The 27,440-nt window shown below is 42.4% G+C and overlaps 3 protein-coding genes across 8 annotated transcripts in view; 1 reads left to right on the top strand and 2 right to left on the bottom strand.

Moving 5' to 3' along the window:
• Positions 1-2,110, bottom strand: part of CFAP61 (cilia and flagella associated protein 61) — a 119,990-nt gene extending 117,880 nt beyond the window's left edge. For 4 of the 6 annotated variants that reach the window (XR_014513125.1, XM_083448550.1, XM_083448554.1 and 1 more), the window contains exons 1-2: positions 1,975-2,078; positions 4-169 (exon numbers count right to left, since the gene is read on the bottom strand). Coding sequence is in view for 5 of the 6 variants with exons in the window: in XM_083448550.1 (XP_083304676.1) it covers positions 4-161 (158 nt within the window). In the remaining variant the exon portion in view is untranslated. Of the gene's footprint in view, positions 1-3; positions 170-695; positions 719-1,974 lie in introns of those variants that run through there. The other 2 variants (XM_083448551.1, XM_083448552.1) reach the window with 2 other exon arrangements.
• On the top strand, positions 1,626-16,997 carry CRNKL1 (crooked neck pre-mRNA splicing factor 1). The gene is made up of 14 exons (XM_083448654.1): positions 1,626-2,221; positions 4,940-5,092; positions 5,941-6,032; positions 6,149-6,307; positions 6,715-6,881; positions 7,769-7,947; positions 9,193-9,363; positions 9,489-9,680; positions 10,538-10,597; positions 11,333-11,413; positions 12,308-12,547; positions 12,761-12,862; positions 14,425-14,673; positions 15,275-16,997. The coding sequence occupies exons 1-14, from the start codon at positions 1,805-1,807 to the stop codon at positions 15,437-15,439; spliced, it is 2,427 nt and encodes an 808-aa protein (XP_083304780.1). The 5' UTR covers positions 1,626-1,804; the 3' UTR covers positions 15,440-16,997.
• A 606-nt stretch (positions 16,998-17,603) lies between these two features.
• NAA20 (N-alpha-acetyltransferase 20, NatB catalytic subunit) lies at positions 17,604-27,217 on the bottom strand. The gene is made up of 6 exons (XM_083448846.1): positions 27,061-27,217; positions 26,266-26,290; positions 24,105-24,195; positions 21,167-21,302; positions 18,554-18,699; positions 17,604-18,086 (listed from the first exon to the last, which is right to left on the bottom strand). Exons 1-6 carry the CDS (start codon positions 27,111-27,113, stop codon positions 18,001-18,003), a joined length of 537 nt encoding a protein of 178 aa, XP_083304972.1. The 5' UTR covers positions 27,114-27,217; the 3' UTR covers positions 17,604-18,000.
• Positions 27,218-27,440: the final 223 nt, after the last annotated feature.

Genomic DNA, 27,440 nt, shown 5'->3' with positions numbered 1-27,440 from the left:
TACAAAAGATAGATGACATTAATTCTGCCAAATAATCTTTCTGTATTGTATTTCATGTGTTGGACAATATTAGGAATATCATGGGATTCTGTTCTTCTAGCACTGAATATGACAGAAGATGGTGGGGTAGATGATGCTGTTGCAGGAGACAGTGAAGACATTGTGCATTCTGCAGCAAAAAAGAAAAGAAAATATTTCCTAGTCTTCAAATAAATGACTGACAGTAAAACATATCACTGAGAATCACAAAAATGAATTCATACAATTTAAACAAAAAATGATTTCAACAGCCAGATACTAGCCACATTTCCCTAAAGGTAGGTCAGATGTATTTGAATTAAACCTACACTTACAATGAAATAAGCTCACTTAGAATTGTAGACTGACGTTTATTTGGTTAGGATTGGGAAATTTGTGATTTATGCTTTATCTGAATGAATGTTACAGAATTTTTATAACTGCTCTGCTTTCGCAAAGCAGGTCTACAACACCACCACAGAGTCTTCTTGTATTTGTCAGCTGTCACACTTAAATAATGGGAGTGACCGTTTTGTACAGAGATTGACAGATCAGTCTAATTCTGTTAGTTTCCCTTTTGCATGGTTTGCCCCTCATTCCCTTCCATCCCATTTCTGCATAAATGTGTGATAACAAAAAATTACACAAACCTCTGGATCCCCCCATCCCCCACTTACATTTTCACAACGTAGTCTGCCATTTACATTTTTTATAATCCTGGTAATAGCTGCTTGGAGCAGCTAGAAAGCAAGGTTCTTGTGATAAGAGTAGAAAACAGAGCTACAAATGGTCTTGGGAGCACTCCACTCAGAGCACCTCACAGAACTTCAGGGTGTGTGTGTGTGTAGATTCCCATGAAGAATTTGTCTGATCTGTCTGTTATCCAGGTGGTGTGGATCAGGTGAATTCACCTGAAATAGAGGACAGGAGAGGAATCCCACCAAATTTCTCCAGAATCCCTAGTTTTGTAAGGTTATGCTACTGTCCTTAACACCACTACAGAACTCTAGGAATGGCAGTTGAAGTAGCTGTCTGCGCAAACTGATGGGAGAGTAGGCCTAAATGTGTTGAATGGAGATTATTTCAAAGTGAAGTGTGCATAGAAATGGCATGCCTCGAGTACATTCAGGTATAGAGAAGGAAGCTGATAATTTTTGGAGTGTTACTGAGTGTTAAAAGGAGTCAAAAACATGAAAGGTTATACTAACAAGTGCAATTCTGTCACTACAATCTGCAAGAGTGAAGTCATATTAAATGCTCTCTCTCACAAAAAGTTCCCTACACATTGTAAGTGGCACATCAAGGACAGGACAATTATAAACCTTAATTAATTATACATATATACATACATATCCTGCCTTTGTCCCAAAACAGGACTCAAGGTAGTTCACAGATAAAAAAAAAGAACCACTAAAAATGTAGGGGGAAAATCATTAAAAACAATTAATCATTGATAGAATTTAAACTATACATATATAAAATCTATTAAAAACATACAAATAATTGCAATAAAAAGCACATAAACCTTTCCCGGTGATGTGCTAGCTTACTAGGTGGAGATCATTACAAGACATGAGCATCTCCAACCTGCAGGCTGAAGCAATACGGGACCCCCTTCTCCGGGCGCAGCTCTTCTTTCCTCCCTTGTTCCTGGTGCGAATCCCGCCCCGCAGCGAGTTCGGGGTTCGCCTCGGGGGTCAACCCGTCACGCTTCTCTCCCCTGCAGGCCTCCGCCTAACATTTCCCGCGCGTGACGCCCGGCTCCCTCGCCACCGGCTGGGTCGGGATGCAGGAGCCCCGCCCGGAGACCTTTTCGCGCTGCCGGTCTCAGGGCTCCCAAATGGCGGGATCAGACCCGGTGCTGCAGCAGCAGCAGCTTAGGATCAGGGCCGTGTGGAGTTGGAAGGGATCCCTGAGGGTCACCTGGCCTCTGCTGGGGGGCAGCCGGGGACTCACCTGCCCAGCGGGGGCTGCCGCCCGTCCGCGCCGCTTTCTTCGGGACTCGAGCTCCGCTCGCGAACTGCCTCGGACGCGCTTGGCCGTTGCTATGGCGACGCAGAGGCCCGGCCTCCCGCCGCGCGCGGCATGCTGGGAAGCTGACGGGGTCAAAGGGGAGGGGGCGGGGCCAGAGACCCGCTCGGGAGAAGAGGGGAAGATGGCGTCTACGGCGGCCGGGAAGCAGCGGATCCCCAAAGTGGCGAAGGTGGGGCGCGGGAGGCGGCCTGGGCCTCCGTGGGCCTCGTGAGGCCTTTCCTTCCCGAGCAAAGCTGAATGGGTGGGAGGAAGCAGGGGGGAAGGCGGCGGCGGCGGCTGAAAGCCGAGAGAGACGGCAGGGACCGAAAAGGTGGAGGCAGGAGCCTTCCTTCGGGCTCTGGTCGGCCGGAGGAGGAAGGCGGGGTGCAAATAAATGTGTTACTTATTTATTTAGAGTATTTGTACCCCGCCCGCCAGCCCAAAGGGCTTACATGAAATCGAAACAAGACATTCCCAACCCGCAGGCTTACATTCTCATGAACAAACAAACAGGCAAATTAATAAAAATGCAACGCACGAGGAACAAGGAGGGAAGTGGGAAATAATAAAACTCTAAAAAAGGCACCAATTTCTAGACAGTTAACTATATCTATAATGGGCCTCCCGTGGATGCTTTGCTTGAGATTCCTGCATTGCAGGGGGTTGAATTAGGTGGCCCTCCGGGAACCTTACAGCTCTGTAGTTGTATGATAGTACAGTAGTAGTAGTAATAATAAAGATGCTTAGGAAGGCAGGTGCAACCTGATGCAGAAGAAGATGGGGCATTTCATGAACCTGGGACCCCCAGGTTCATGTATTCCCCTACAGGAAATACCGGAGTAGACATGCAGCGTTTCCACCATACAGACCTAGTGCATTGAATCAGGAGGAGAGGATGCGGTCAAAGTTCCCCCAAGTAGAAGGCAGTGATAATTAAGAACTAAGCCTGGGAGCTGTAACCCCCACCCCCAGATTCCCTCATGAAACTGATCTGCATCATGACATCAGTCTGGTCAGAGGGAGGATCATGGGGGAAAACAAAACCCAGATGATGACCACCAGCAGAACACTGCTGCTGCTGATGCTGCCAGTGAATTTTGTGCCCCCTAATTTCACTCTTCTGGAGGGCGGTACAAATGCCCAACCCTAATTTTTGGCACTTTCAAAATGGGACAGCAAAATAGGAGGGATACCTCCTATTGGCTCAGCCACACAAATGCAACCTTTTCCCATGGAGTTGCATGCTTATTCAGTAGTAAAGCAACACTACTAGGTTTGACCATACTGAAACCCTAAATGAGGGGTTTTGTTTTGTTTTGTTTATTGAATGTATATGCCACCCTTCATCCAAGCATCACAGGATGGCTTACAGTATAAAAGCACAAAAATACATTTGGACTGGGGCTTGCTTTTGAGGACCAGACTTAAATTCCATGCACATTTGGTTATGCATAGTGGGATTTGGTTCTGAGTAGATGCGGGCTGGGACGCGGGTGGCGCTGTGGGTAAAACCTCAGCGCCTAGGACTTGCCGATCGCATGGTCAGCGGTTCGAATCCCCGCGGCGGGGTAAGCTCCCGTCGTTCGGTCCCAGCGCCTGCCAACCTAGCAGTTCGAAAGCACCCTTGGGTGCAAGTAAATAAACAGGGACCGCTTACCAGCGGGAAGGTAAACGGTGTTCCATGTGCTGCGCTGGCTCGCCAGATGCAGCTTGTCACGCTGGCCACGTGACCCGGAAGTGTCTGCGGACAGCGCTGGCTCCCGGCCTATAGAGTGAGATGAGCGCACAACCCTAGAGTCTGGCAAGACTGGCCCGTACGGGCAGTGGTACCTTTACCTTTACGCGGGCTATAAAGTAGTTTTGTTTACTCTTTTAGAGAAGAAGAAACTTTAGCAGGCACAGATTGTTGTTCAGAAAGCAAGAAAAACTGCACTTGCTGAAATTTCTTTTCCTTCACAACTGTTAAAACGAATGGGAGTCATTTGTATCTTTCCACCCTCCCTGAAAGGGAAGTTGAAATAAAGTATAGCCACCTCCCTTTTATTAAGCAAATTTTGGATGACCCAACCATTTGCTGTCTAGAGCAGCACAAAACAAGTGGACCAAAAAGGATTTTATTGTGACCACAGTGAAACTATAGATTGACATTATTTTTTATTGTTGAATTCAGAGGCAACACCTGCCCTATCTGGCAACATTGTGTCAAACTGCATACAGTCAGCCACCATCTTAATGGCAGGGCATTGGTAGAGGGCATGCTGATTAATTCTACCTTTCCTAATGATCATCATGATTCATGCAAAATGTACAGTTATCTATTAGGATACTTTTTTTTAATGAGAAATTGCTCCTGACAGCAAAAACAATGTAAAAACTCATTGTGTAATTCCCAAATTACAAATAACTAAAAATGCTATAAATAGATTACATCTTGGAATCAAAAAGTGTTCTGATAATAATGGAACAACCAAAACTTCAAACAAAATAGAATCATTTAGATTGTGTGAGTGTAAAGAAAGGGTTAATTCCTCTTCTGGTGAATGACTTAATTTTTTATTTTTGAAAGGCAAATTGACCTGAAAGATTGCATTTTGTCATGGCCAACATTTCTATCATAGCATCACATACACTGCATGAGCGAACTTTATTGATTTTTTAAAAAATGACTTTGCACATATATTTCTGTTTCACAAGAAACCCTCTAGGTAACTTTTAAGAATAAAATAAAATATTAAGAATATCTGTTGCAGTGTTGTCCTGAATTACAGAAGGTTTCTGGTACTTTTACATAAAATATTTTATAGATAGATAGATAGATAGATAGAGTGAACACTTGTGGAATTACATTTGCTACCTCCATGCATAGAATGCTAAAATATGTCATCACAGGAAATTGTTTGTCCCCCAGGTGAAAAACAAAGCCCCAGCTGAGGTACAGATCACAGCAGAGCAACTTTTAAGAGAAGCTAAAGAAAGAGAGCTTGAGCTTCTTCCCCCACCTCCTCAACAGAAGATCACAGATGAAGAGGAGCTAAATGATTATAAACTTCGAAAAAGAAAGGCAAGTAAACATCATGCTTATCGAATGCTATATATTTGGTTTTATTTATTTGAACTTGTATCCCAGAATCTCTTGATGTGTAATAACTTGTTGAAACATACTGTAACCTTAAAACACCCTTTCCCTCCGTGGCTTAAGTCTGGCTGCCTGATGCTAACCATACAATACATTGCTTCCTAAAAGGCTTCATTCTAGGGATGCTCCAGAGGAAGGAGTTCTATACATGCGGAAGAGCTACTCCAGACTTTCACTAGCTATTAAGAACACATCTTCATAAGCAGTTGTCACTTGCTGGGCTTTTTGGGGAACATGATGATATATAAGAAAAGTAGTGTTCTCTAAGATAGCCTCTTCTGAGAAGTGCTATCAGTGGATCGATTGATAAAATTATCCTTTAATAGTGGCATTTCAGTATTTGTCATTATTCTTTCAACAACATATATCATTCAACACCTTAGTCTCTAAGCAGTGTACAGTAAAGTTAAAAAGATAAAATCGGTAAAGCCATAAAAAATTAAATGCCTGCTGAAATAAAGGTGCCAAAAGTTTGACAGGGAGTGGGCCTGTCTGATCTCAAAGGGGAAGAAATTCTACAGAGTTGGGCCCACAATACTGAATACATAGTTGTGCATCTGAGCCATGGGACCCCACTATCACAAACTCTCCTGAAGACCTCAGTGATCAAGGCAGGGTTATAAGGAATCAGGCAGTCCTTAAGGTATGCTGGACCTAAATCACATGACTGAATATTTCTCCATGATTAAAAAACAACAACAACACCAGTCAAATTCCTTACCAATCTCCTTTTGGTTACACAGTGCAGTTACACACTCTACTTTTCTCCCTAGACCTTTGAAGATAATATAAGAAAAAACCGGACAGTTATCAGTAACTGGATCAAGTACGCACAATGGGAGGAAAGCCTCAAAGAAGTACAAAGGTACTTTGTTAAGAGTTGCATTTCAAGCACCACCAGCCGTATGAATAACTTCCAGTGCCCAGCTCTCTATAATATGAATCACACACGTATTAATTCCAACCATGTTTTGCTCTCAGGGCTCGTTCCATCTACGAACGTGCTCTAGATGTGGACTACCGCAATGTCACCCTTTGGCTGAAGTATGCCGAGATGGAGATGAAGAACCGCCAAGTGAATCATGCCCGAAACATCTGGGATCGTGCTATTACTACTCTGCCAAGAGTCAACCAGTTCTGGTAAGCGAAGTACGGTTTGCTGCGTGGCAGACAAATCAGTATTCCAGAGTATATCTTCCTCTCTAAATGGTGACAAAGCATCTATTTCTGATCATCTGAAAAGTATTTGATAAAAATAAATACTGTATTGGAAAGTGTATTTATTGTATTCTATAGATTGTAGTTTTCTGAAAAAGAGATGTCACTGCATCTTGCATAGTTATTGGTGAAGTATTTGCTTGCCCTGGGCGATGACCAGGATCCAGAATAGGGATCCTTACTTGGGTGTGCTAGATACCAAATGGGCAAGCACTCTGTATTCAGGAACCACATGTGATTTTTTAAAAAGATATTAACTAGAACATAGACTTATGTGTGGAGAGTGATTAGGCTGGGTTAAGCTTCTTACGTTGCTTTTATTTGGAAAGGTACAAATATACGTACATGGAAGAGATGCTGGGAAATGTTGCTGGAGCTCGCCAGGTGTTTGAGCGCTGGATGGAATGGCAGCCAGAAGAACAATCCTGGCATTCTTACATTAACTTTGAGCTGAGGTACAAGGAGGTGGACAGAGCACGCTCTATATATGAGAGATATATCCTTTTGAGGCTGCTTCTATTTCAGCCTAAGGTTTTGCTTTTCTGTTGTTGCTTTGTTCACATTTTGTCTTTAGGCCAAATGAAAACAGCATCTTTCCAACCTGGTTATCTGTGGAATGTAGAAATTATAGGAATTTGGAAGTTGAAGGAGAAGGGTACTAACTTAGCTGTCTTCCTTTCCTATGTTGGGGAATGTTGTTTTTACTTTGAAGGAGCCTTCAGTCATGTGATTATTCTCTTGCTATCTGAATCCTTAGAGGCCAGATACAAGTGTATCACTTCGGAGACAATTAGGCCCCGTGTGTCACCTTTTCATCTGCTGCTGAAACTTAGCAGCAAAAGACGCCATTCCAAAAGCATGTTCCTATGCAGACTTCGGTGCACCTTGGCTCCCTGTTGGATGAGACTACATGTTGTGCATTCAGTTATGCTCAGTGACCGCAATGCTTTCACTAATTCTGCCTGGTATGAATTAGGCTTTGAAGAAACCAGTTTTTATCTTGAATGTTGTTGGGTTGAGAGTAACATAACAGGAGACGTGCTTAAACATGCGAAAAGCATGCAACCTTGGAAGGAAGGGATTTGCTTTCACATCAGGACCCACATGCACAAAGGTTTATTGGAGGTTATATAGGATAAAGCTGCCCCTAAAGTGCTGCCAGCTTGATTGAGATTTAAAAACAACAAGTTATTTGAGTTTTGCTGCATTTACCAGTTTCCCAAAATCTTAGATCTGTATCCTAAATCATTCTGTTTCCCCATGAAATGTAAAACTTCGCCATACTTTTGTTATCCTTGCATAATATATTTGTGGCATTTTATTCTTAAAAGTTAGAAGTTAAAATGAAATTCTTCATACTTTGAATTCCTTAACATCTTCCACTTGTCATTGTGCATCCCGATGTTAAGAACTGGATCAAGTATGCCCGTTTTGAAGAAAAACATAGTTATTTTGCCCATGCAAGGAAAGTATTTGAGAGAGCGGTGGAATTCTTTGGAGAAGAACATATGAATGAGCATCTGTATGTAGCTTTTGCCAAATTTGAAGAGAACCAGAAAGAGGTAACATTTTGCTTATTAGAAAATATAGCTTACATTTTGCAATCAAAAGTATGTTTTTGACTGATACTGCAAAACCTTCCTTTCCCAGTCAATGTTTCCCACTGCCAGATTCCCATCCATCTGTGCTTGTTCTCCAGCCTGCTCTGTATGGGTTTGTTAGTTGCCTGACAGTTGCCTGAAAAGGTGAAGGTGTCTTGATTTCAGAGTTCCTGTTTATCAGGTCTGCATGTGTGTGCTAAAGTCCACCTATCAATTGTGGACATTCTTTAAGAATTTTATACCTTAGTGAGCAAGTGAAACCCAAACATCTTCATTCATTTTCTTTCTCTGTATCTCAAGGCAGTATGCGGGTTGGGGGAGGAAGTGGGAATGGGGAAAAAAAGTTAAAATTTTTCATATTGGGCATGAGAATTATAGAACAGTAGACTTGGAGGGGACCCAGGGGTCATCTAGTCCAACCCCCTGCAATGCAGGAATCTCAGCTAAAGCATCCATGACAGATGGCCATCCAACTTCTGTTTAAAAACCTCCAAGGCAGGAGAGTCCACAACCTCCCAAGAGAGTCTGTTCCACTGTCAGAACAGCTCTTACTGTCAGAAAGTTTTCCTGATGTTTAGTCAGAATCTCCTTTCTTGTAACTTGAAGCCATTGGTTCACCTTCTGTCCTGTAGAGCAGGAGAAAGCAAGCTAGTTCCCTTTTTCATGTGACAGCCATTGAGATATTTGAAGATGACTTTCATCTCTCTTCTCAGGCTAAACATCACCAGCTCCTTCAACTGTTCTACACAATTTTAATATGGAAATAACATTATTTTAGTAGAACATTACTTCCAAATAAATTGCTTAAGTATTGTGACTTGGGTCTATTTGTTTCTGTTGTTGTCAGTTTCTAGCAACTAGACCACAGTGCAACATAGAATTTCTTGGTTTTATAAAAAATGTTAGCTTATATATATTTGAGCAAACTGACAACCTTGTTATATGCTCAAGCTGATAGTTGTATCTCTTGCCTTGTAGAACTTTACTCTGAGAAATGGCTGAGGATTTGAGTTGTGAGTCAGTGCGCACGGAGTCAGATTGTTGGTTCATCTAGTCCTGTACTGTTTATTCTTCAAGGTCTCAGTCAGGGTTCTTTCCCAAGGTCATCTGCCTATCCTTTAACTGAAAAGCTTGTGCCAGAGAGTGGTCCTACGCATTCATGTAGAGCATATTTCTCCGTGCTTTCTAAGCTGTTGCTTTTTCCAGTTTGAAAGGGTGAGAGTAATCTATAAATACGCCCTGGACAGAATCCCAAAGCATGAAGCTCAAGAGCTCTTCAAAAATTACACCATTTTTGAGAAGAAGTTTGGGGACCGACGAGGAATCGAGGATATTATAGTGAGCAAGAGAAGATTCCAATATGAAGAAGAAGTGAAAGTGAGTGCAGCAGCAGCTGCTGGGGGCAAATGGAAGCACAAACTTTTATGACAGTTCCCTGAACTGCCATCTCCAGAATACTACTAAGAGCTTGTATTTCTGAAGTTCTCTATTCTCTCTTAAAGGCTAATCCACATAATTATGATGCCTGGTTTGATTACCTGAGGCTTGTGGAAAGTGATGCGGATCCTGATGCTGTACGTGAAGTTTATGAACGAGCCATTGCCAATGTTCCTCCAATTCAAGAAAAGAGGCACTGGAAGAGGTATATCTATCTGTGGATCAATTATGCTCTGTATGAAGAGCTAGAGGCAAAGGTACAACTCTTGAATTTCTTTGATTTTCTGAGTAACCAAATGTGACTTGTGTTTACCTATGGAATTATTTTAAATAAATTATTAATTTGTGTGTGTGTAAGTGTATATATGTGTATATGTATAAATGATGACTCATTCAAGTGGGCAAAATCCATTTGCTGCCCTTCAATTAATTCTGCCCCCTCCCTATCAATTAAAAAACAGTAACAATCAGAACAACGTAAACAGTAGAACAATGATTAAAAGCAGCATTTAAAAACTAAAACAGATAAAAATAAGCATCATTTATTTAAAAGCCTTGGAAGTAAGAAGGCTTCCACCCAGTGCCCACAGCATGGGCACCATGTGAGCCTCTCTGGGCAAAGAAAGGAGCACCTAGCGTCACTTTCACCCTCTGGTTACTTCCAGAGGTCCTGTTGAACAGTCTCAATGCATAGGCAGTTTGGTGTACAAGAAAATGCTCCCTGAGAAAAGTGGGCCCCAGGTTGTATAGGGCTTCAAAGGAGTCTGAATTGTGCTCTGAAATGGAGCAGAAAACACTGAAACACTTCAAGCCACTGGTGTGACATGTTCCCAATATCTAGTTGCAATTAGTAGTATAGCAGCTATATTTTGAACCCCCTAGAGAGTAAAAGGGAGAATGAGGAGAACTGGGGACAGGAAGAGAAGGTGAAGAGGGGGAAAAGCTGATGGTGGAGAGCTGTAAGCAGGTCTAGGTTTCTAGAGTAGGAGTACAGGTTTAAGTAGTATAACTAACACAGGCATCAATATAGACAATTTTCCTAAGGGGCATTCTGAAGATAATTGCTTAGAAGCATTTGTTCTGAATATGTGACATAGAATGTGTTTTTTCTCAGGATCCAGAGCGGACAAGACAAGTGTATCAAGCTTGTGTTGAACTCATTCCTCATAAAAAGGTACTCCATTCTGTTGTATGCCTGGGGTTCGTACATAAGGGTGTACATGTGTGAATGGGGGTCATTTTTCACCTCAGTTCTGAGTTCAAGAGTCCCCCTGTATAGAAATATTGGCCCTGTTTTGGCCAAAGTTTTGGCTATGGTTCACTGAACCAATAAAAGCTGGTTGCAGTTGATTTCTCCCGTAGTCTAAACCTGTTCACATCCCCTCAGAAACAAGTTACACTTTGCCCCATGGGACTTGCAGGAAGGCAAGTGAACATAGGCTTGGCAGAGACAAAAAAGACAGCTACACAGTGATGTGAGTTCCCTGGGAAAACTTGAATTGGAAAATTGCCTATGCAAATTAGAACATTTTCTGAAGTCCCTAGAGAGTGATATTATATGGCAATGTAACTGCCAAGCTTTTCTAATATTTATTTGCAACTGGCATCCATTAATTGTTACTCTTGAACTTTGAAACAAAATTTGAAACAAAATTTGAAACAAAATATTCAATGGAAAAGAAAGCACTGGACAGTTTTCTGCAGAATTTACCCCCTGCCATCACTGCAGCAGCACACAGATACGGCTCTCCATGTGTTTCAAAAAAACTCTTTATCAGGGAAAATGCTTTGTGCTTGTTAATAACCATTCTTTGGGACACGTTTTCTGCATTGGCATATTTAAGAAGACTTTATTTTAGTTGAATTGGAGGCATTGCTCTCAGAGAATCTATATTATTTCTCTTTTCAGTTTACATTTGCCAAAATATGGCTGTTGTATGCTCAATTTGAAATAAGACAGAAGAATCTCCAGTTTGCCAGGCGAGCATTGGTAAGGAAAATAACGTGATTCTCCAAGTTAATTCCTTTGTGATATAATGAGGGTGATCAGCTGATCTGCCATGATTTGTCATCATTTTTTAAAGAAAAATGTTTTGTATTTGCATATTGAACAACAGTTACAGATGACAAAACTTGCTATCTTGTTTCATATAAAAGCAACAGTATTACTCCAGCTCTGTAATTCTATAATTATGGGGCTATGCAGCTACTGAAAGTATCTAATTCAAATGGTTAGTCGGTACAGCTAAAGATCCTTCCAAATTTTATCAGGGGCAGTTTTTGTATGTTGCTGTTAGCTGTTGAAGTGAGGGCTAAGTGTAACACTGCATTTCCCAATGCCATAGATAACCTTCTACCGGTGATCATTCGCATTTGTCCCCAGGGATGGACCGATCTACCCAGCGGGGTTTCTAAGCTGAATTGGAAGGGGGGGGGTCAGGCCACTTCCTTCCCGACAAATTGATTTAGCCTATAGAAATGCTTCATCCCTAGTTTGCTTCTTTAACCAAGTTCTGGTAAGGAAAAGGAACCCCCTGGACCTGATCATCACTATGGGCACCACAGGGCAATTGACTTTCATTTAAGGAAGGGTCTTTATGCCACCATTAGCCATTGGACCACTTGCCAGGAGTTTTGTCTCTCTTCCTCCTGCACACATTACTGGTGGGTCTGACCTTCTTTTGTAATGTCTATTGAACAGGCCCAAAATACAACATTCTAACCATGATAGGTGTAGTTGTCAGGGCATGTCAAAACTGGGAGTGAGAATCAGACCTTAGAAGCCCGCTCACTGTAATTTTGGGTGTGCCTCAAAAAAGCATGTTTGAATCTCGTGCTCTTTCTCTAACAGGCTTTGGGCAATTTCTGACTCTACTCTTTACAGGGAACATCCATAGGTAAATGTCCAAAGAACAAACTGTTTAAAGGCTACATTGAACTGGAGTTGCAGCTACGCGAGTTTGATCGTTGCCGGAAACTGTATGAGAAATTTCTAGAGTTTGCACCTGAAAACTGCACGTCATGGATCAAGTTTGCAGAGTTAGAAACCATTCTTGGTGATGTTGATAGGGCCAGAGCTATATATGAGTTGGCTATTGGCCAGCCACGATTAGACATGCCAGAGGTAAGAGGGGTGCTGGAGTTTGCTGTGCTCTGCAACATATTTTTCTTTGGAGGGAATATATTATAACTCGGCTAATATGGGAGTAATAAACAGATTTGGATTTTGAATACAAAGTGCAGTGGTCTGCTGCAGCTGATTGCCCAGACAACCTATTTATGTGGGAATGTTCACTTTGCTGTACCTTAATAACTGGCCTGTCTGCTTTCCTACTAGGTTCTTTGGAAATCTTACATAGACTTTGAAATTGAACAAGAGGAATATGAGAACACAAGAAATCTTTATCGGCGATTGCTTCAGAGAACGCAGCATGTCAAGGTATGTACTTGGTTAGGCAGAACTAGATTCCACTGTAGTTCATTGGTACAGAAGGCTGTGTGCAGTTTTTTTGAAGCTTAAGTGAGCCCACTGGAGAAGTCAGCAAGCTTGTAATTTAGGCTACCTTGATAGAATTGTTAATTTAATTATGGTTTGCTTAGAAAATGAATGATTTTGATGGGGTTGCCTTTAAAATTGCTACAGAATTTTAAGGCCTGGGGCAATATAGGCCAGGAGAACTTACTGAGCTCTTAAACAGCATTCAGCATGGCCCACATCACACCCAAACTGATCCATCTTTCAGGGCTTTGGAACCAATAGAGCAAAGAAGCCAACTTACTACTACATACAGTGGTACCTTGGGTCAAGAACTTAATTCGTTCTGGAGGTCTATTTTTAACCTGAAACTGTTCTTAACCTGAAGCACCACTTTAGCTAATGGGGTCTCCCGCTGCTGCTGTGCTGCCGCTGCCGCCCAATTTCTGTTCTCATCCTGAAGCAAAGTTCTTAATCGGAGGTACTATTTCTGGGTTAGCAGAGTCTGTAACCTGAAGCGTCTGTAACCCGAGGTACCACTGTATTGAAAAGCAAATGCTGTGGTGCCTCAGTTTAAGAACAGCCCTGTTTACAAACTATTCAGTATACGAACCTTGCAAAACTAGAAGTAGTGTTCCGGTTAGCAAACTTTACCTTGGTCTAAGAATGGAATCCGAATGGCGGAAGCACACCGGTGGCAGGAGGCCTCATTAGGGAAAGCACGCCTCGGTTTAAGAACATTTCGGTTTAAGAACGGACTTCCAGAACGGATTCAGTTCATAAACCGAGGTACCACTGTAGATGTTACCAACAGTGTAGGGACAGCTTGCATTTTTTCCAGTTGGAATGATGGTCCAACAGTCTGCCTTTCCTGTCTTTGGCCGCAAGGTGGAGCTACAACCTGTCATATCCATGACATCTGTCATGCATAGTTTAGTGAGGGGAAATGTGGATAGGGAATTCAGCCATCCATCATTTTAAGTTTTAATGCCTCTGGTGTAGGGACTGACTAAATTAGAGACCTGCTCCATAATCCACATCTTCATACCTTTGTCCAGACACCACTCACAATCACCTCTGAAGCTACTGGGCAATGCAGTCTTTGTTTAGCAGATCCCATATATGTCTTGTTCCTCCATTTAAAATGTATGACAATTCTTCTGTTCAGATGGTACTTTCTCTCCCTCACCTTTCCTTACCCAGTTTTTAAAAAATTATTATTTTTGTGTGTGCTTTTGAGAGCAATCTGTCTTCTAAGTCGTACACTTAGAAATAAAATAAAATAATTTAATTCAATGCTCCATTTTAATAAGAACTATAAAAAATCCAAAGCACCTTTTCTCACTTCTACAATATATTCTCTTATTTATTGCTATGAGCGCTGCATGCAACATATACAGCTCCAGAGCAGAGCACTTGATACGCATTATATAACAATGGATTAGTGTTAAACCCTTTGGCAGCTTGTTTTCCTGTGTAAAAATTTGCCATATACGCTAATATGGACTTACTTGGTTTTGCTGTAGGTGTGGATCAGTTTTGCTCAGTTTGAACTCTCAGCAGGGAAAGAGGACAGCTTACCACGCTGTCGGCAAGTATATGAAGAGGCTAATAAAACAATGAGAAATTGTGAGGAAAAAGAGGAGAGGCTTATGCTTCTGGAATCCTGGAGAAACTTTGAAGAGGAATTTGGAACCGAATCCAGCAAAGAGAGGGTAGACAAACTCATGCCAGAGAAAGTCAAGAAGAGGAGGAAACTTCAAGCTGAAGATGGGGTAAGAGCACAAGCTGGAGACCCGGCTTTGCATGCTTGGTGGTGGCTTTTCAAGAAGCAATTTATACACCAGCAGAATCAAATGAAGGTTTGTGTGAGCTATACTGGTATGGGCTGTATGGAGTGTTTAAGTGTGCATGTGCACACACAATTCATTGATTTACCGTGCAATTTTATTCATAAGTTCTGTTGTTCAGTAGGACTTGCTATCAGGTACACATATATAGCAGCCTTAATTTGTGTACTGCTTCATAGCAGTGCTTTTGAAGTGGTATGGAATAAAAATTAAAAACCACTCAAACCAAAACCTAAGTATTCACACAAGTAATAATATAAAAGTTTTCTAAAACAAATCGCAGGTGGAGCCTAGGCTTCTCCCCGGCATTAGTTTTCTTTGGGCAGCTTTTTCTGGAAAGGGGGGCATTCAAAGACGCAGCTTCCTAATATGCAGCATGAAGTGCTATTATGCTGCTATTTTAAACTGTCTATGAAACATCAACTATTGCATGGAAACACTAGTGAGAGCAGGAAAATTTATGTCTGATAAAGAAGCAAGCAGGCATAATGTTTTGGGTGTTTAATTATGTTAATTTTTCTCCTAGTCTGATGCTGGCTGGGAAGAATACTATGATTACATCTTCCCAGAAGATGCTGCCAATCAGCCCAACCTCAAACTGCTTGCAATGGCCAAACTCTGGAAGAAGCAGCAACAAGATGATGATCCAGAGAGAGACCCAGACAAGGATGTGGATGAAAGCAGTCCCTAACACCACATTTGCTTTCCCTCTTCGATTTTGTACAGAATTTTTGCCAATGAATACAATAAATATTTCCAAAAAATATCACTGGCAATGTTTGAAATGCAAGAAAGAACCATTAGCGCTTCATCTAGCAGTAGTCATGTTATGTGTCCATGTGTGGGGAAAAGAGGTGGGCAGCACCAGAAAACGAAATTAGAAGTAAAGCCCTGAAGCAGTATTCACAGATGGAAATTTATTCTTTTATAAAAGATTTCCATTGCCCCAATTACAAAATTATAGATCGGAGAGCTTCAGGCCTGAGAAATGAGCTATTACTGCTAGGCCTGTGTGATATAATGATACATCATTCAAAACCTGTTTGAAGACCACATCATGATAACTGTTTCATTATACAGCGGTACCTTGGATTAAGAACGTAATTCCTTCCGGAGGTCCGTTATTAACCTGAAACTGTTCTTAACCTAAGGCACCAATTTAGCTAATGGTGCCTCCCACTGCTGTTGCATGATTTATGTTCTCATCCTGAAGCAAAGTTCTTAACCCGAGGTACTATTTCTGGGTTAGTGGACTCTGTAACCTGAAGCGTCTGTAACCCAAGGTACCACTGTATTTGACCCAGCAATACATTGTGAACAGCATTCAGAATTTCAGGGGGTGGTATAATTGGGAGCAATTTGAGAAGTCAGCCTCAGCGCCTCCCCTTAACCACGGTGTTGATGCTTTAAGAAAGAGCCCTGCCTGCCTGCCTGCCCCTTCCTTCTCCTAGTCGCTCCTCCTGCTAGCATTGCCAGCCCAGGTACAGTGATTAAGGACGTGTTGCTGGGAAGCAAAGAGCAGCATCAGCCCAAGTGGTGCAATCCTTCCTTCTTTCTCCTGGTCGCTCTTTCCACTCCCCAGCCCAGGTGCCTTGGTTGTGCATCCTGCTGGAAAGGACCACCAAGAGCTTTAAGAAAGAGCATGGAGATCATGCAACAAAAAGCCTCCCTCCCTCCCCAGCCCAGCCACCCCTCCTTATTTCACACATCATGCTATACTGGTATATCGTGATGGTTAGCTAATGAGATGGTGTTGAAAACCTGACATTGCCTAGCATTAATTGCTACTGCAACTTATGTTTATTGATTTCACGTTTCTTCAATCTGGCGCATACATGGTCCATTCCATGAGCACTGATATAGACCATTTAAGCACTCCTACAGGCTGTGAAATCTTTATAGCCTATTATCAAATGGCTTATGAAATACAACATTCTGGAAGCTTGTTTTGAGGTATGCATGGCTTCCAAGTGAGAAATGGGCTTCTAGGAGACGTTTGATAGTGCTTGTTTAATTGAGTTCTGGGGATACTGTTCATTTCAATTAGCCACCCATTGTATCTAGTTCTCTTCTATGTAAAGGCAGATTTATTCTTACATCTGTGTATTGTGTGTACTGGGTACCAAAATGAGGATCAAAATAGAAAACAACAAAACTTATGCCAAAGCTATTTCTTACTCATCACAGAGTTCAGTTTTTCTTGGCTGGGATTGCCTGAGCACAAAATTCTATTAAAACAAGGCTAAGGAGTGCTGATTATAGCCACTTTACTTGCATGTTACTATTACTAGTAACTATGGCTAGAGAAGCAGCCTACCTACAAACCAGAGGCCCTGATAATAAGAACCCTGTCTGAGTAAGGTGACATATTAGCACCACTCTCCTTACTACTTTGCGAAGCAGCCACTGGCAAGAATAATAGTCTGAAAAATTCAAACAGCATTCATACTAGCAAAACTTAACTTTTCATAATTATTTTAAATTCTTTAAAGGGAAAGGGCAAACTGCCCATCAATAACAGATTAAATAAAGGTAACTTTCGGCTTATGTAAGGGTTTGGTTCGGGGGTGGGGTGAGCATCCACGTATAAATGCGTAAAAACAGAACTGAACTCCCCACCCCCCCGCTCAGCAAGGTGGAGGCTGCTTCCCAGAGCCATCGTACTGCCATCCCAAAGTAAGCCCGCAATTGCAGCTGTGCATTGGGGGGAGGAATAAATAAATTTAGAGTGAGTTTTCTTTGCTCTCCACTTATTTCTTTTCCCCCACCCCACAAAAAGCTGTGGTTGCATAAGTGAAATAAGTGTAACATGTGAGTTGACTGTATTTACCAAAGTGAATAAAGTACAAGAGGAATTAATTTTAAATCCGTTGATTTTATTTCCCCCCAATATATACTTTAAGGCTCAATGCTCAAAGCATGAATGAGTGACACCAATGAGCTCCAGGCTCCTAAAATTTTTAATCTACTAGATTTTTAGAAATAGTTCTGTACAGCCAAGGAATTAATGATTTTTGTATAAAACATTAAACTCTAAGTGACCAATAGTGCAGCTGCAAAACTGTGTGGGGTTTGGGGGCTTCAGCCCAGTAGCCTAAAAATGAAGTTTTTCCTTCGTGTCTGCACACACTTTCGTTGTTGCTCTCGGGTTTCCAAGTACATTCATAATTAAACACCATTTTCCAAAGATGGTCCAAAATGCTTTCAAAGATGTTATTTTCAACATGTTGACTAAATATCCACAGCTTAAGCTTATTCTATGTCTTCTGGTCTGACAGGATGGGGTAATGGTATAATTGATTTCTTCTCTGTATCTCTGGACAGAGCTTTCCTCATATCTGTGGAAAATGATTAATAACATATTTACAACATAATACACTTCAAGCGGCCGTCTATTTCAGTGGGAGAAGACTGAGTACTTCTTTTTGGTCAGTTGTGCCCTAACACTGGCTTATCTTTCTACTCGAGATCAAGAGTGGGGAACCTCCAGCCCTCAGGTCTCTCTGTCTAAGCTCCAACTCCTCTGCCTAGGACACAGCCCCTCGAGAGCTCTGGCTCACAGCTTCAAGTGATTTTGCCTGGCTGGAATGAGTCCTTGAAGGGCGGAGAGGGGGCTTCTGCATGCCTGGAATATACCCTGCCCCTCACAGCTCACAGTCCCATCTCCTGGTCCACGCACTTTGGGCAAAAAGCTGTGCTCATCCCAAGCAATATGTCAACGAGTTTCACATTTTCATTTTAACGGCATGGGAGTTTATTACATCACAAGGACTGTCCAAAGCGTCTCTTTCTGCACAACACTTACCATAAGCATCTTCGTCAGGCTCCCCGTTGCTGGCAGAGTAGTATTCTAGCACTGTTCTGTACACGCTGTAGCCCAGTTGTTTGTACATGTTCACTGCAACCTGATTTGATACTCTTACAAAGAGATCCACAAAAAATCCGCCCTTTCTTCATTAAGAAAAGAAAATGACACAGTAAGACAAAATAACTAACAGAAAACTGCGTAGTTTGTAAGAGGCTACACAGGGATCTACATAAAAAAACAAGAATTAAGCAGTGAATAATTGGGGGGGGGGGGGATTCTGCACTAAACAGGGAAGCTGACAAATAGGCCACGCCTCATGACAAACCATGTTTACATTTAGTTTGTCTGAACTGGCAAACCAGAATAAGGGGCACTTCTGATTTGGTATGATGTTTGTCTTGATAATCCATTCAGGTTGCTGCTCCAGCCTCCAGGTTAGAATACTTTGGAGCAAATGGAAAATGAAACCAAGAAGCAGCTCCCGCTTTGCCTATTTGTCTGGATGTTAAAACAATGGTTTGGAATTGGCACAAACTAAAGTTTGATTCCATGACTTTGTTTGGCTGTAATAAACTATGGTTTGCCTTTAAATAAATGAGCTTAGGAAAACATCATCCTTGTACTTATTTCATTCTTCTGTCCTGATTTATCAGTTTAGAGTTATGTCTGAATTTGCTTTATGAAGCTAGCTTATTTCAATATACCATAATTAAGATGAGTGAAGGAGTTCTGTATTCAGGAGTAATGTGAAATTCTACTTATTTGATAATGGAACAGAAAGGTTCTAACACAGCTACTCTGGAGGAAGAAACAGGAGTCAAGTTTCAACCAGGCTCATTTCTGTAATAAAAAACCATAGCTTATAATTGCTTCCAAATGCAGCCAGTGTTTACCACGATGGGACACTACTAAACTGCAATTAAAATACTGAAATAAAATGAAGTCTTGAAAACCTAGGAATATATCAAACTAAATCTTTGTACACGTGGAACACCTTCTGTGAACATCCCCATCCTCTCCTTGCATAGTCCCACACCCTGCAAATCTCATCCAGAGGATTTGGGGGAACCCAGAGCAGATTTGGGACGCGGGTGGCGCTGTGGGTTAAACCACAGAGCCTAGGACTTGCCAATCAGAAGGTTGGCGGTTCGAATCCCTGCGACGGAGTGAGCTCCCATTGCTCGGTCCCTGCTCCTGCAACCTAGCAGTTTGAAAGCACGTCAAAGTGCAAGTAGATAAATAGGTACCACTTCGACGGGAAGGTAAACGGAATTTCCGTGTGCTGCCCTGGTTCGCCAGAAGCGGCTTAGTCATGCTGGCCACATGACCCGGAGGCTGTATGCCAGCTCCCTTGGCCAGTAAAGCGAGATGAGCGCCGCAACCCCAGAGTCGGTCGTGACTGGACCTAATGGTCAGGGGTCCCTTTACCTTTACCTTTAGAACAGATTTGGAGGACTTACTGGTGGAGGAGAGAAGCAGGAAATTCAGTTTGATGCAACACATAGCTTAAAGTAGGGGAAACAGTGCTGATATAGTGACTGCTATATAACAGATGAATTTGAAGGGCAAACACTGGCATCGGAAGCCCTGCGCCAAGGCTTTCCTCCCCCTGTGCTCTCCCAAGTTGGTTTAGGGAGGGACAGGAAAACCCTCCCAGAACTGCACGTGGGGGGAGCAGAAGGGAGATTGTTCTTCTAGCAAGCTTTTACGCTTGTGCAGATGTAACATTTGTAATTGTGTAATGCTGAATGTGGCTCCTCTCCCATTTATCCATTTGCTTTAAAAAAAGCTTTTTGTTCTTTTACTGGCCCCTTGCTGTGATGCCAAAAACTTCCTGCCCCCGCCTCCAAGCACCCCCTTCCCAATCACCTTGTAAAAATTGGCCACAACCACTTTTACACAAAAGGGTTAATGTGGCCTATGGGTCAACATGGCCCTTCACTCCCCAAATGCCTATTTAACTCTATTTAAAAGAATTTCAATAAATAATTGGCGGCTGGGGAAGGAAATAATTCAATAATATATATCTACCCACGACCACAACTCTATTCACTGGCACATGTTTCTTGCTAACGGAAGCACCAGGGAAATATCATGCAGCCAATTATGTGGGAAGAAATCTCAGTGTTCCGTGGGGCTTAGCCCAAGTAAGTGTACACAGGATTGCAGCCTCCACCACTTGGGTAGTCAATGTGGTTCCCTCCAGATGTTGCTGGATGCCCAACTCCCATCAGTCTCAGCCAGCAAGACGATGGTCAGGGCTGAAGGGAGTTGGGAATCCAGTTTCTGGATAGCACAAGGATATCCTAACTTAGATAAAAGCCTTATTAGCCTTTTATTTGACACTGGCTCACCTAACCAGTCAGCTGAGCAGCACCCCAACACTCCTAAAATAAAACTTCCTTATGAAGCACTCCTGACTTTATAAAGCTCTCATCGAGTTGTTTTCTTAGAGTCCCCAATATAATTCTCCATATAATTATGATTCCTTCAGCTGTTCTCATCAATAAATCTACAGGAATTCAAACAGATCAATGCATCACTAAGAGAGGAAAATATATGTTTATCATGCGGTAATTAAGGTTCTTACACTTAGTAGGCATCCCTCACCTTTCTGATATTTCTTCAAGCAGTTCCATCAACTTAGCAGCCAAACCCAGCCGCCGAAATTCAGGTGCAACGGAGAGAGCGGTAACGTGGCCATGCCACTCTTCCCTGGCGACTGAACCTTCAGCTTTCCCCATGACTACAAGGAAAAGGAGGATAAAATGGGTTAGTTTGTTTGGACCAGACCATGGCCATCCCACAGAAACTTAGAGATATTGGATTTATGGTGTTTGACATAAAACCAGAAAAAATGCTTTACTACAGATGCAGGCAATTAAAAAGGACTCAAACTAGAAGTTGAACATCAGAACTATACCGATTCCAGAATGTCTCACACATACCAAATTAAATACTGAACAAAAAGGTCAGAGAGTCTCCAATTTCAAGAAAGAAACAGAATGTTTCTAACTCTTATGTCTCCTAAAACCAGCTTTAAAGTGAATGAGCTTTAAAACCCTCAGCAGCGTTTCTAGTGGGTAGAGAGCAGTCTTTCAGGTCAGTACCCTAGCGCAGTGTTCCCGAACCTTGGGTCTCCAGCTGTTTTTGGACTACAACTCCCATCATCCCTTGCTAACAAGACCAGTGGTCAGGGATGATGGGAATTGCAGTCCAAAAACAGCTGGAGACCCAAGGTTGGGGAACACTGCCCTAGCAGACTCTTCTTGCCACCTTCCTTTCACTACAAGGAAATACTAAAAATGTATGCAACTCTTTGACTACAGACAACATCAAAGTAAAGTCTGTGGCTTAGGAGTCCAAGGAGAAAGATACTAATACAGTGGTGCCTCACAAGACGAAAAGAATCCGTTCCGTGAGTCTTTTCGTCTTGCGGTTTTTTCGTCTTGTGAAGCAAGCCCATTGGCGGATTAGCGCTATTAGCGCTATTGACAGTTTAAGGGCTAAAAACGGCTTTTTAAGGCTTAAGGGATTAGCGATTTTGCTGCTAAAATGCTTTTAGCAGCTTAGCGCTTCAGAAAAAGGGGGTTTGGAGCGAAAAAAACACTCAAAATTTTTCGTCAATTTTCGTCTTGCGAAGCAAGCCCATAGGGAAATTCGTCTTGCGAAGCGCCTCTGCAAACGGAAAACCCTTTCGTCTTGCGGGTTTTCCGTCTTGCGAGGCATTCGTCTTGCGGGGCACCACTGTAGATGCAGAACTGCAGGAGAACAAAAGCTATAATTGTAAGTGTATTCACTTCCTAATAATAATAATAATAATAATAATAATAATATTTGTATGTCACCCATCTGACTGGGTTGCCACAGCCACTCTGGGTGGCTCCAAACAGAATATTAAAAACACGATAAAGCATCAAAGATTAACAACTTCCCTAAACAGGGATGCCTTCAGATATCTTTTAAAAGTCAGTTGCTTATTCCTTGACATCTGATGGGAGGGCTGAAACCCAATTAAAGAAATTCTAATTGATTACTATGAGTAATACTCATACTATGTATCAATTAAATTGGGATACATTTGCATATGGTAAAAACTATTACTAAGACAAGAAGCACATTTTGTGTTTAGAAGATACATATATGGATGTGCTGTAGCCGAATGCACATCAGATGAAGCATTCATTTTGGATGTGTAAGAGAAGGGAAAATACCTTAAGACAGGAGCTGCCAACCTTTTTGGACCAGGGGGCACATTTCAAATTTTGAGGCAGTAAAAGGTAAAGGTAAAGGTACCCCTGCCTGTACGGACCAGTCGTGTCCGACTCTAGGGTTGTGCGCCCATCTCACTCTATAGACCGGGAGCCAGCGCTGTCCGAAGACACTTCCGGGTCACGTGGCCAGCCTGACAAGCTGCATCTGGCGAGCCAGCGCAGCACACGGAACGCCGTTTACCTTCCCACTGGTAAGCGGTCCCTGTTTATCTACTTGCACCCAGAGGTGCTTTCGAACTGCTAGGTTGGCAGGCGCTGGGACCCCGCCACAGGGATTCGATCCGCCGACCATGCGATCGGCAAGTTCTAGGCGCTGAGGTTTTACCCACAGCGCCACCCGCGTCCCTTTGAGGCAGTACTAGTCACAAAATGGCTGCTATGGGAGGCCTGACATATCAGTTAGAGAGAGAACCATCACTGCTTCTTCCAACACACGGACAACTTCAGTCACTACACCCTGCTGGTCCTGCCTGTGAAGATCACAAAATATTGGCTTTTGCCCCATACACACAATGATGCTGTTGCTAGCTAATAACAGAGCACATCCCCTTGGACCAGGGAAAATATCCAAGGTGGCCCCACCACACTCTCACACACACATTCACGCACACACTCACTGATCAGACACACATGCATTGCTCACACACTCATACACACACTTCACACACACACATCTCTCTCTCTCTGCCCAAGACCATTTTTTTCTCTGACCACATATAAACAGATTTATACATACCTCTCTCTCCCTCACAGATCACATATGCATACAATCTTCTTCTCTCTCACACACATACATCTTTTCCTCTGCTCCCAAGTGTGTAGCACCATTTCTCTCACATAGGGAGGGGCTTTTGCAAGTTTTTTGGGGGGAGAGAAGGTGCAAGGTGGGAGACATGTCAGTAAGGGTGGTACGGACAAAAAAAGAACGTGTGCACCTTTTGCCTCATACTGGGGATGATAAATACTAGAAAGTTACTTTAAAAAAAATGAAGACTGTGAATCTGGGGGCTATGGTTCATCCTTACAGGCACCTGGATGCCTGCAGGTGATGGGCTGGCAACCCCTACCCTAAGATGTTACTTTCCATATGTGGTTTTTATATGCTCATACTAAAACTAATATTAACAAAATGTTCTGCCCAATTTATCAAGGACATATTCATGGTTGATAAAAAGCCCTTAAAAACTGAGTAAATGTTGCAGTGCTACTGCCAAATAATTAAAGGGTTAGTCAAAGAGTGGTCACACAGAAACAAGGAAAATTAACCTACTTACTGTAGCCCATCAGTTCTCCACCAGGAGCTTCTGCAACAATAAAATACTCAGGCCAGTGAGCCAAGTACTGCAAGTAAAATGGAATTCCATACTATGGAGTATTGCATGTTAAGAAAATATCACCTCAGTAAGCAAGTGGGGGGTGGGGGTGACAATTTGTAGCACTCCATCTATTGCTGAACTCCAACTCCCATCAGTCACAGTCAGCATGGTCAAGGGTAAAGGACTATGGAAGTTGTAGTTCTGTAATATCTGGGGGACCCTAAGTTGCTCACCCCCGAAGTAACTGTTTTCCAAACAGTTCTGGTTTTGCACAGTAACAAATAATTGTTAAGACTACTGTCTGTTTCTGAGTACAAAATAAATAATAACAATACAATTTCTGACAATATATCACAGGTAAACAAAGAATGTAAAATCAGAATCAGAAGAATGTTTATTTGCATCAGCCACCAGCCATAGCAATAAAATAAAATGTAAAAAGTGTAAAATTTAAAAAAAAATGATTTAAAAAATTCCAAAACATTTGTATTGATTATTTAATATTTCTAAGAGCCACCTGCAAAATTTCATATTGGGATCACATTAAAAATTTTGTACATACATGTCTGCCTTATTGGGTTCTGTGGGGTTTCTTGGAGTAAGATATAAGAGAATAAACAAGACGTCAAGTTATAGTATCAGTTCCTTCAGGCATTTATTTATTTAGTTATTCAACTAAGAGGTATCTGAAAAGCTGGTCAGGCATTTCTTTTAAAAAATATGTTCCAAAGCCAAGTGATAGCTGGCTATTGCATGATAGAATTAACGCTTTGAAAGAATTCTTGTTAGTACATATTGTGAACATTGCAACAAAATACATGATATCGCTTGATATGGAATGACCCATTTTACTTCTAAAATAGCAATTAAGAGTAAGAACTGATAATTCTCTGGTTTGTCTCTCTCCTCAGCTTCGACTAGACCACTATCTATCAGCCCCGCTGCATCCACACAGCAAAGAAGCGGCTAATTATACTGATCTTCCTTGCAGGCTATTGGATGGGTTACTAAGATACATATTGTTTGACCACTTGAAATGTACCAGTTCTAAATAAGTATTGATTACTATGACATTTTTAAAATCTAAGACACTATATAGAAAAAAGGAAATACAGAACCTCTTACACGAAGTGATTTTAGCTTGGACATCATATTGGAGGAGAACACTGGGCTATGAATCAGAAAGAGTCTCGTTCAATTTTGCCATAAGCTCATTTGTATTATAGGGATAACATCACATACATTTACCATATTATTGTATGGATTTCAAACATTGTATAAACAATTTGAACAGTCAAAGTGATACATTCAAAATATTACTTCGGAGGGTAGGAAGTTGATATTATTAACTTTCAGAAGAAACTGAAGAGCATTCCTGTTTAATCAGGCATTTGATGGTCAAAAAATACTTGATCCAGATATTATTTGCTGTGGGGTTATATGACTGTTTTAAGTGTTTTTAAGTGTTTTAAATAAGTTTTGTTTATTTTAAAAAATATGATTGTTCTATTATTTTGGTGTTCGCTGCCCTGGGCCCCTTAGGGAGGGTGAGATGGAAATTTAATAATTACATAATAAATACAACACACTGCTGTTTGGCATCCATAGTAACTTCCATATTACAAGCTTCTCAAGGCTGCCCCATATATTGGATTTTTATGGACTGCCCATAGAAGAATAAAGAATGAAAGCTATAACAAACATTTCTGCCATGTAGGTACACTTGCAAGACGCCAGGAATAGCTGCAGCTCCCTGATAAAAATATTCAGGGACAAACATACAGTGGTGCCTCGCAAGACGAAATTAATTCATTCTGCGAGTTTTTTCGTCTTGTGAATTTTTCGTCTTGCAAAGTACCACTGTGCATTGACGTTTTCCCATAGGAATGCATTGACGGTTTTAAGAAAAAGGCGCAAGACGTTTTCGTCTTGCGAAGCAAGCCCATAGGGAAATTCGTCTTGCGAAGCAACTCAAAAAACTCTTTCGTCTTGCGAGTTTTTCGTCTTGCAAGGCATTCGTCTTGCGGGGTACAACTGTATGTTTTCTGTAGTATAATGTATGAAGAGGCTCACAGGTACTGCCATTAGCATTCAGAGGTCTTGAGGCTTAAAAGGATACAGTTTCTGTGAGGGGATCCAAGTTGCTGTGGGAAACAAGAACTGATTAAACACCCAAAATATTACTAGGGAGAAACTTTGAGCCAGTTACAACTGGGTATGGGGCAAACCTTTCAATCTCTTCCATCCCACACACCAATTCTGAAACCTCAATTTGCCTCTTGAACAATTATTAATTTTTGATCTACCCTGGGGATACAACTTGGTTGGTCAGGGAATAAAGTATAACCAAGGAAGAGCAAGAGGCAAGTTCTAACATCCCTTTAATTCCAAGAGATCCTGAAATATTCAATAGAGGAGAGCTATTTCCTTGTGCCAACTAAATTGCCAAATTTTAAAATAACACCTGTAGCTGTGCCTTTAACAACAGTTTGGGTTACAGAAATGAGCAGGTGATAATCCTTCTCTTTATCTGCAACAAGCTTCATCTGATTTCTGCTCATCAATTTGATGTTTAAAGGTACAGGTAACTGATCAAGACTCGCTGCTGGGCACTTGGCAATCCGAGGCAAAATTCAATTTTCCCTTTTCTGAGGTGGCAGCCCAAAGAGGCTCCGAACCGGGCCGGCTCAGGTGTTGGCTGGACGGCAATTTCCGACCCTCCATCGCTAGCAGGACCGGGGGAGCCAGGCGGGTCCGAAGAGGAGCGCCTTCACGGTCCAGGAGAGGCAACGGAGGTGCCTCCAGGCCAGAGACCGAGGGGCTCCGCTCCGACGGAGCCGCTTCCCGGGCGGAGACGCGCGCCGCCCCCTCCCCGCCCGCCCTCCCGCCCCGGGACCCGAGGCCTCCGCCTCACATGTTGTTGAATCGGAAGAGGTCGTTGCAGGTGAAGGCGCGCAGCGAAGTCATCTTCTCGCCCGGCGAGGCGGGGAAGGCGGACAGCAGCCGAAGACCCGGAACCACTTCTCGCCGGCGCCGGGCAACGAAGACGCCACTTCCGTTCCACCGGTTGCCAAGGCGACCATTCGAGAAAGAAGCGAAGGCCCAACAGTGGCGGAAGCCACGCCCCCTTGCGTCAGAATGGTCCAGAGAGATAAAAAAAGGGCAGAAGCGTCGTCCTCCCGCCCGCCCCCCGCAGATGCGCGGCGCCCGAAGACAGCCGGGCGTGCTCTGAAATGCTTGTTTCGTTCTTATGTTTTTCGATGTTCTTTTTTCCGTGGGCCACCAAGAGTCTCT

The sequence above is a fragment of the Podarcis tiliguerta genome (genome assembly GCF_965153285.1).
Source record: "Podarcis tiliguerta genome assembly, chromosome: 7".
In the NCBI taxonomy this organism is placed as follows: Eukaryota; Metazoa; Chordata; class Lepidosauria; order Squamata; family Lacertidae; genus Podarcis; species Podarcis tiliguerta.
The sequence above is the reverse complement of the archived record's forward strand: the minus strand, read 5'-3'. Positions and strand labels throughout refer to the sequence as shown.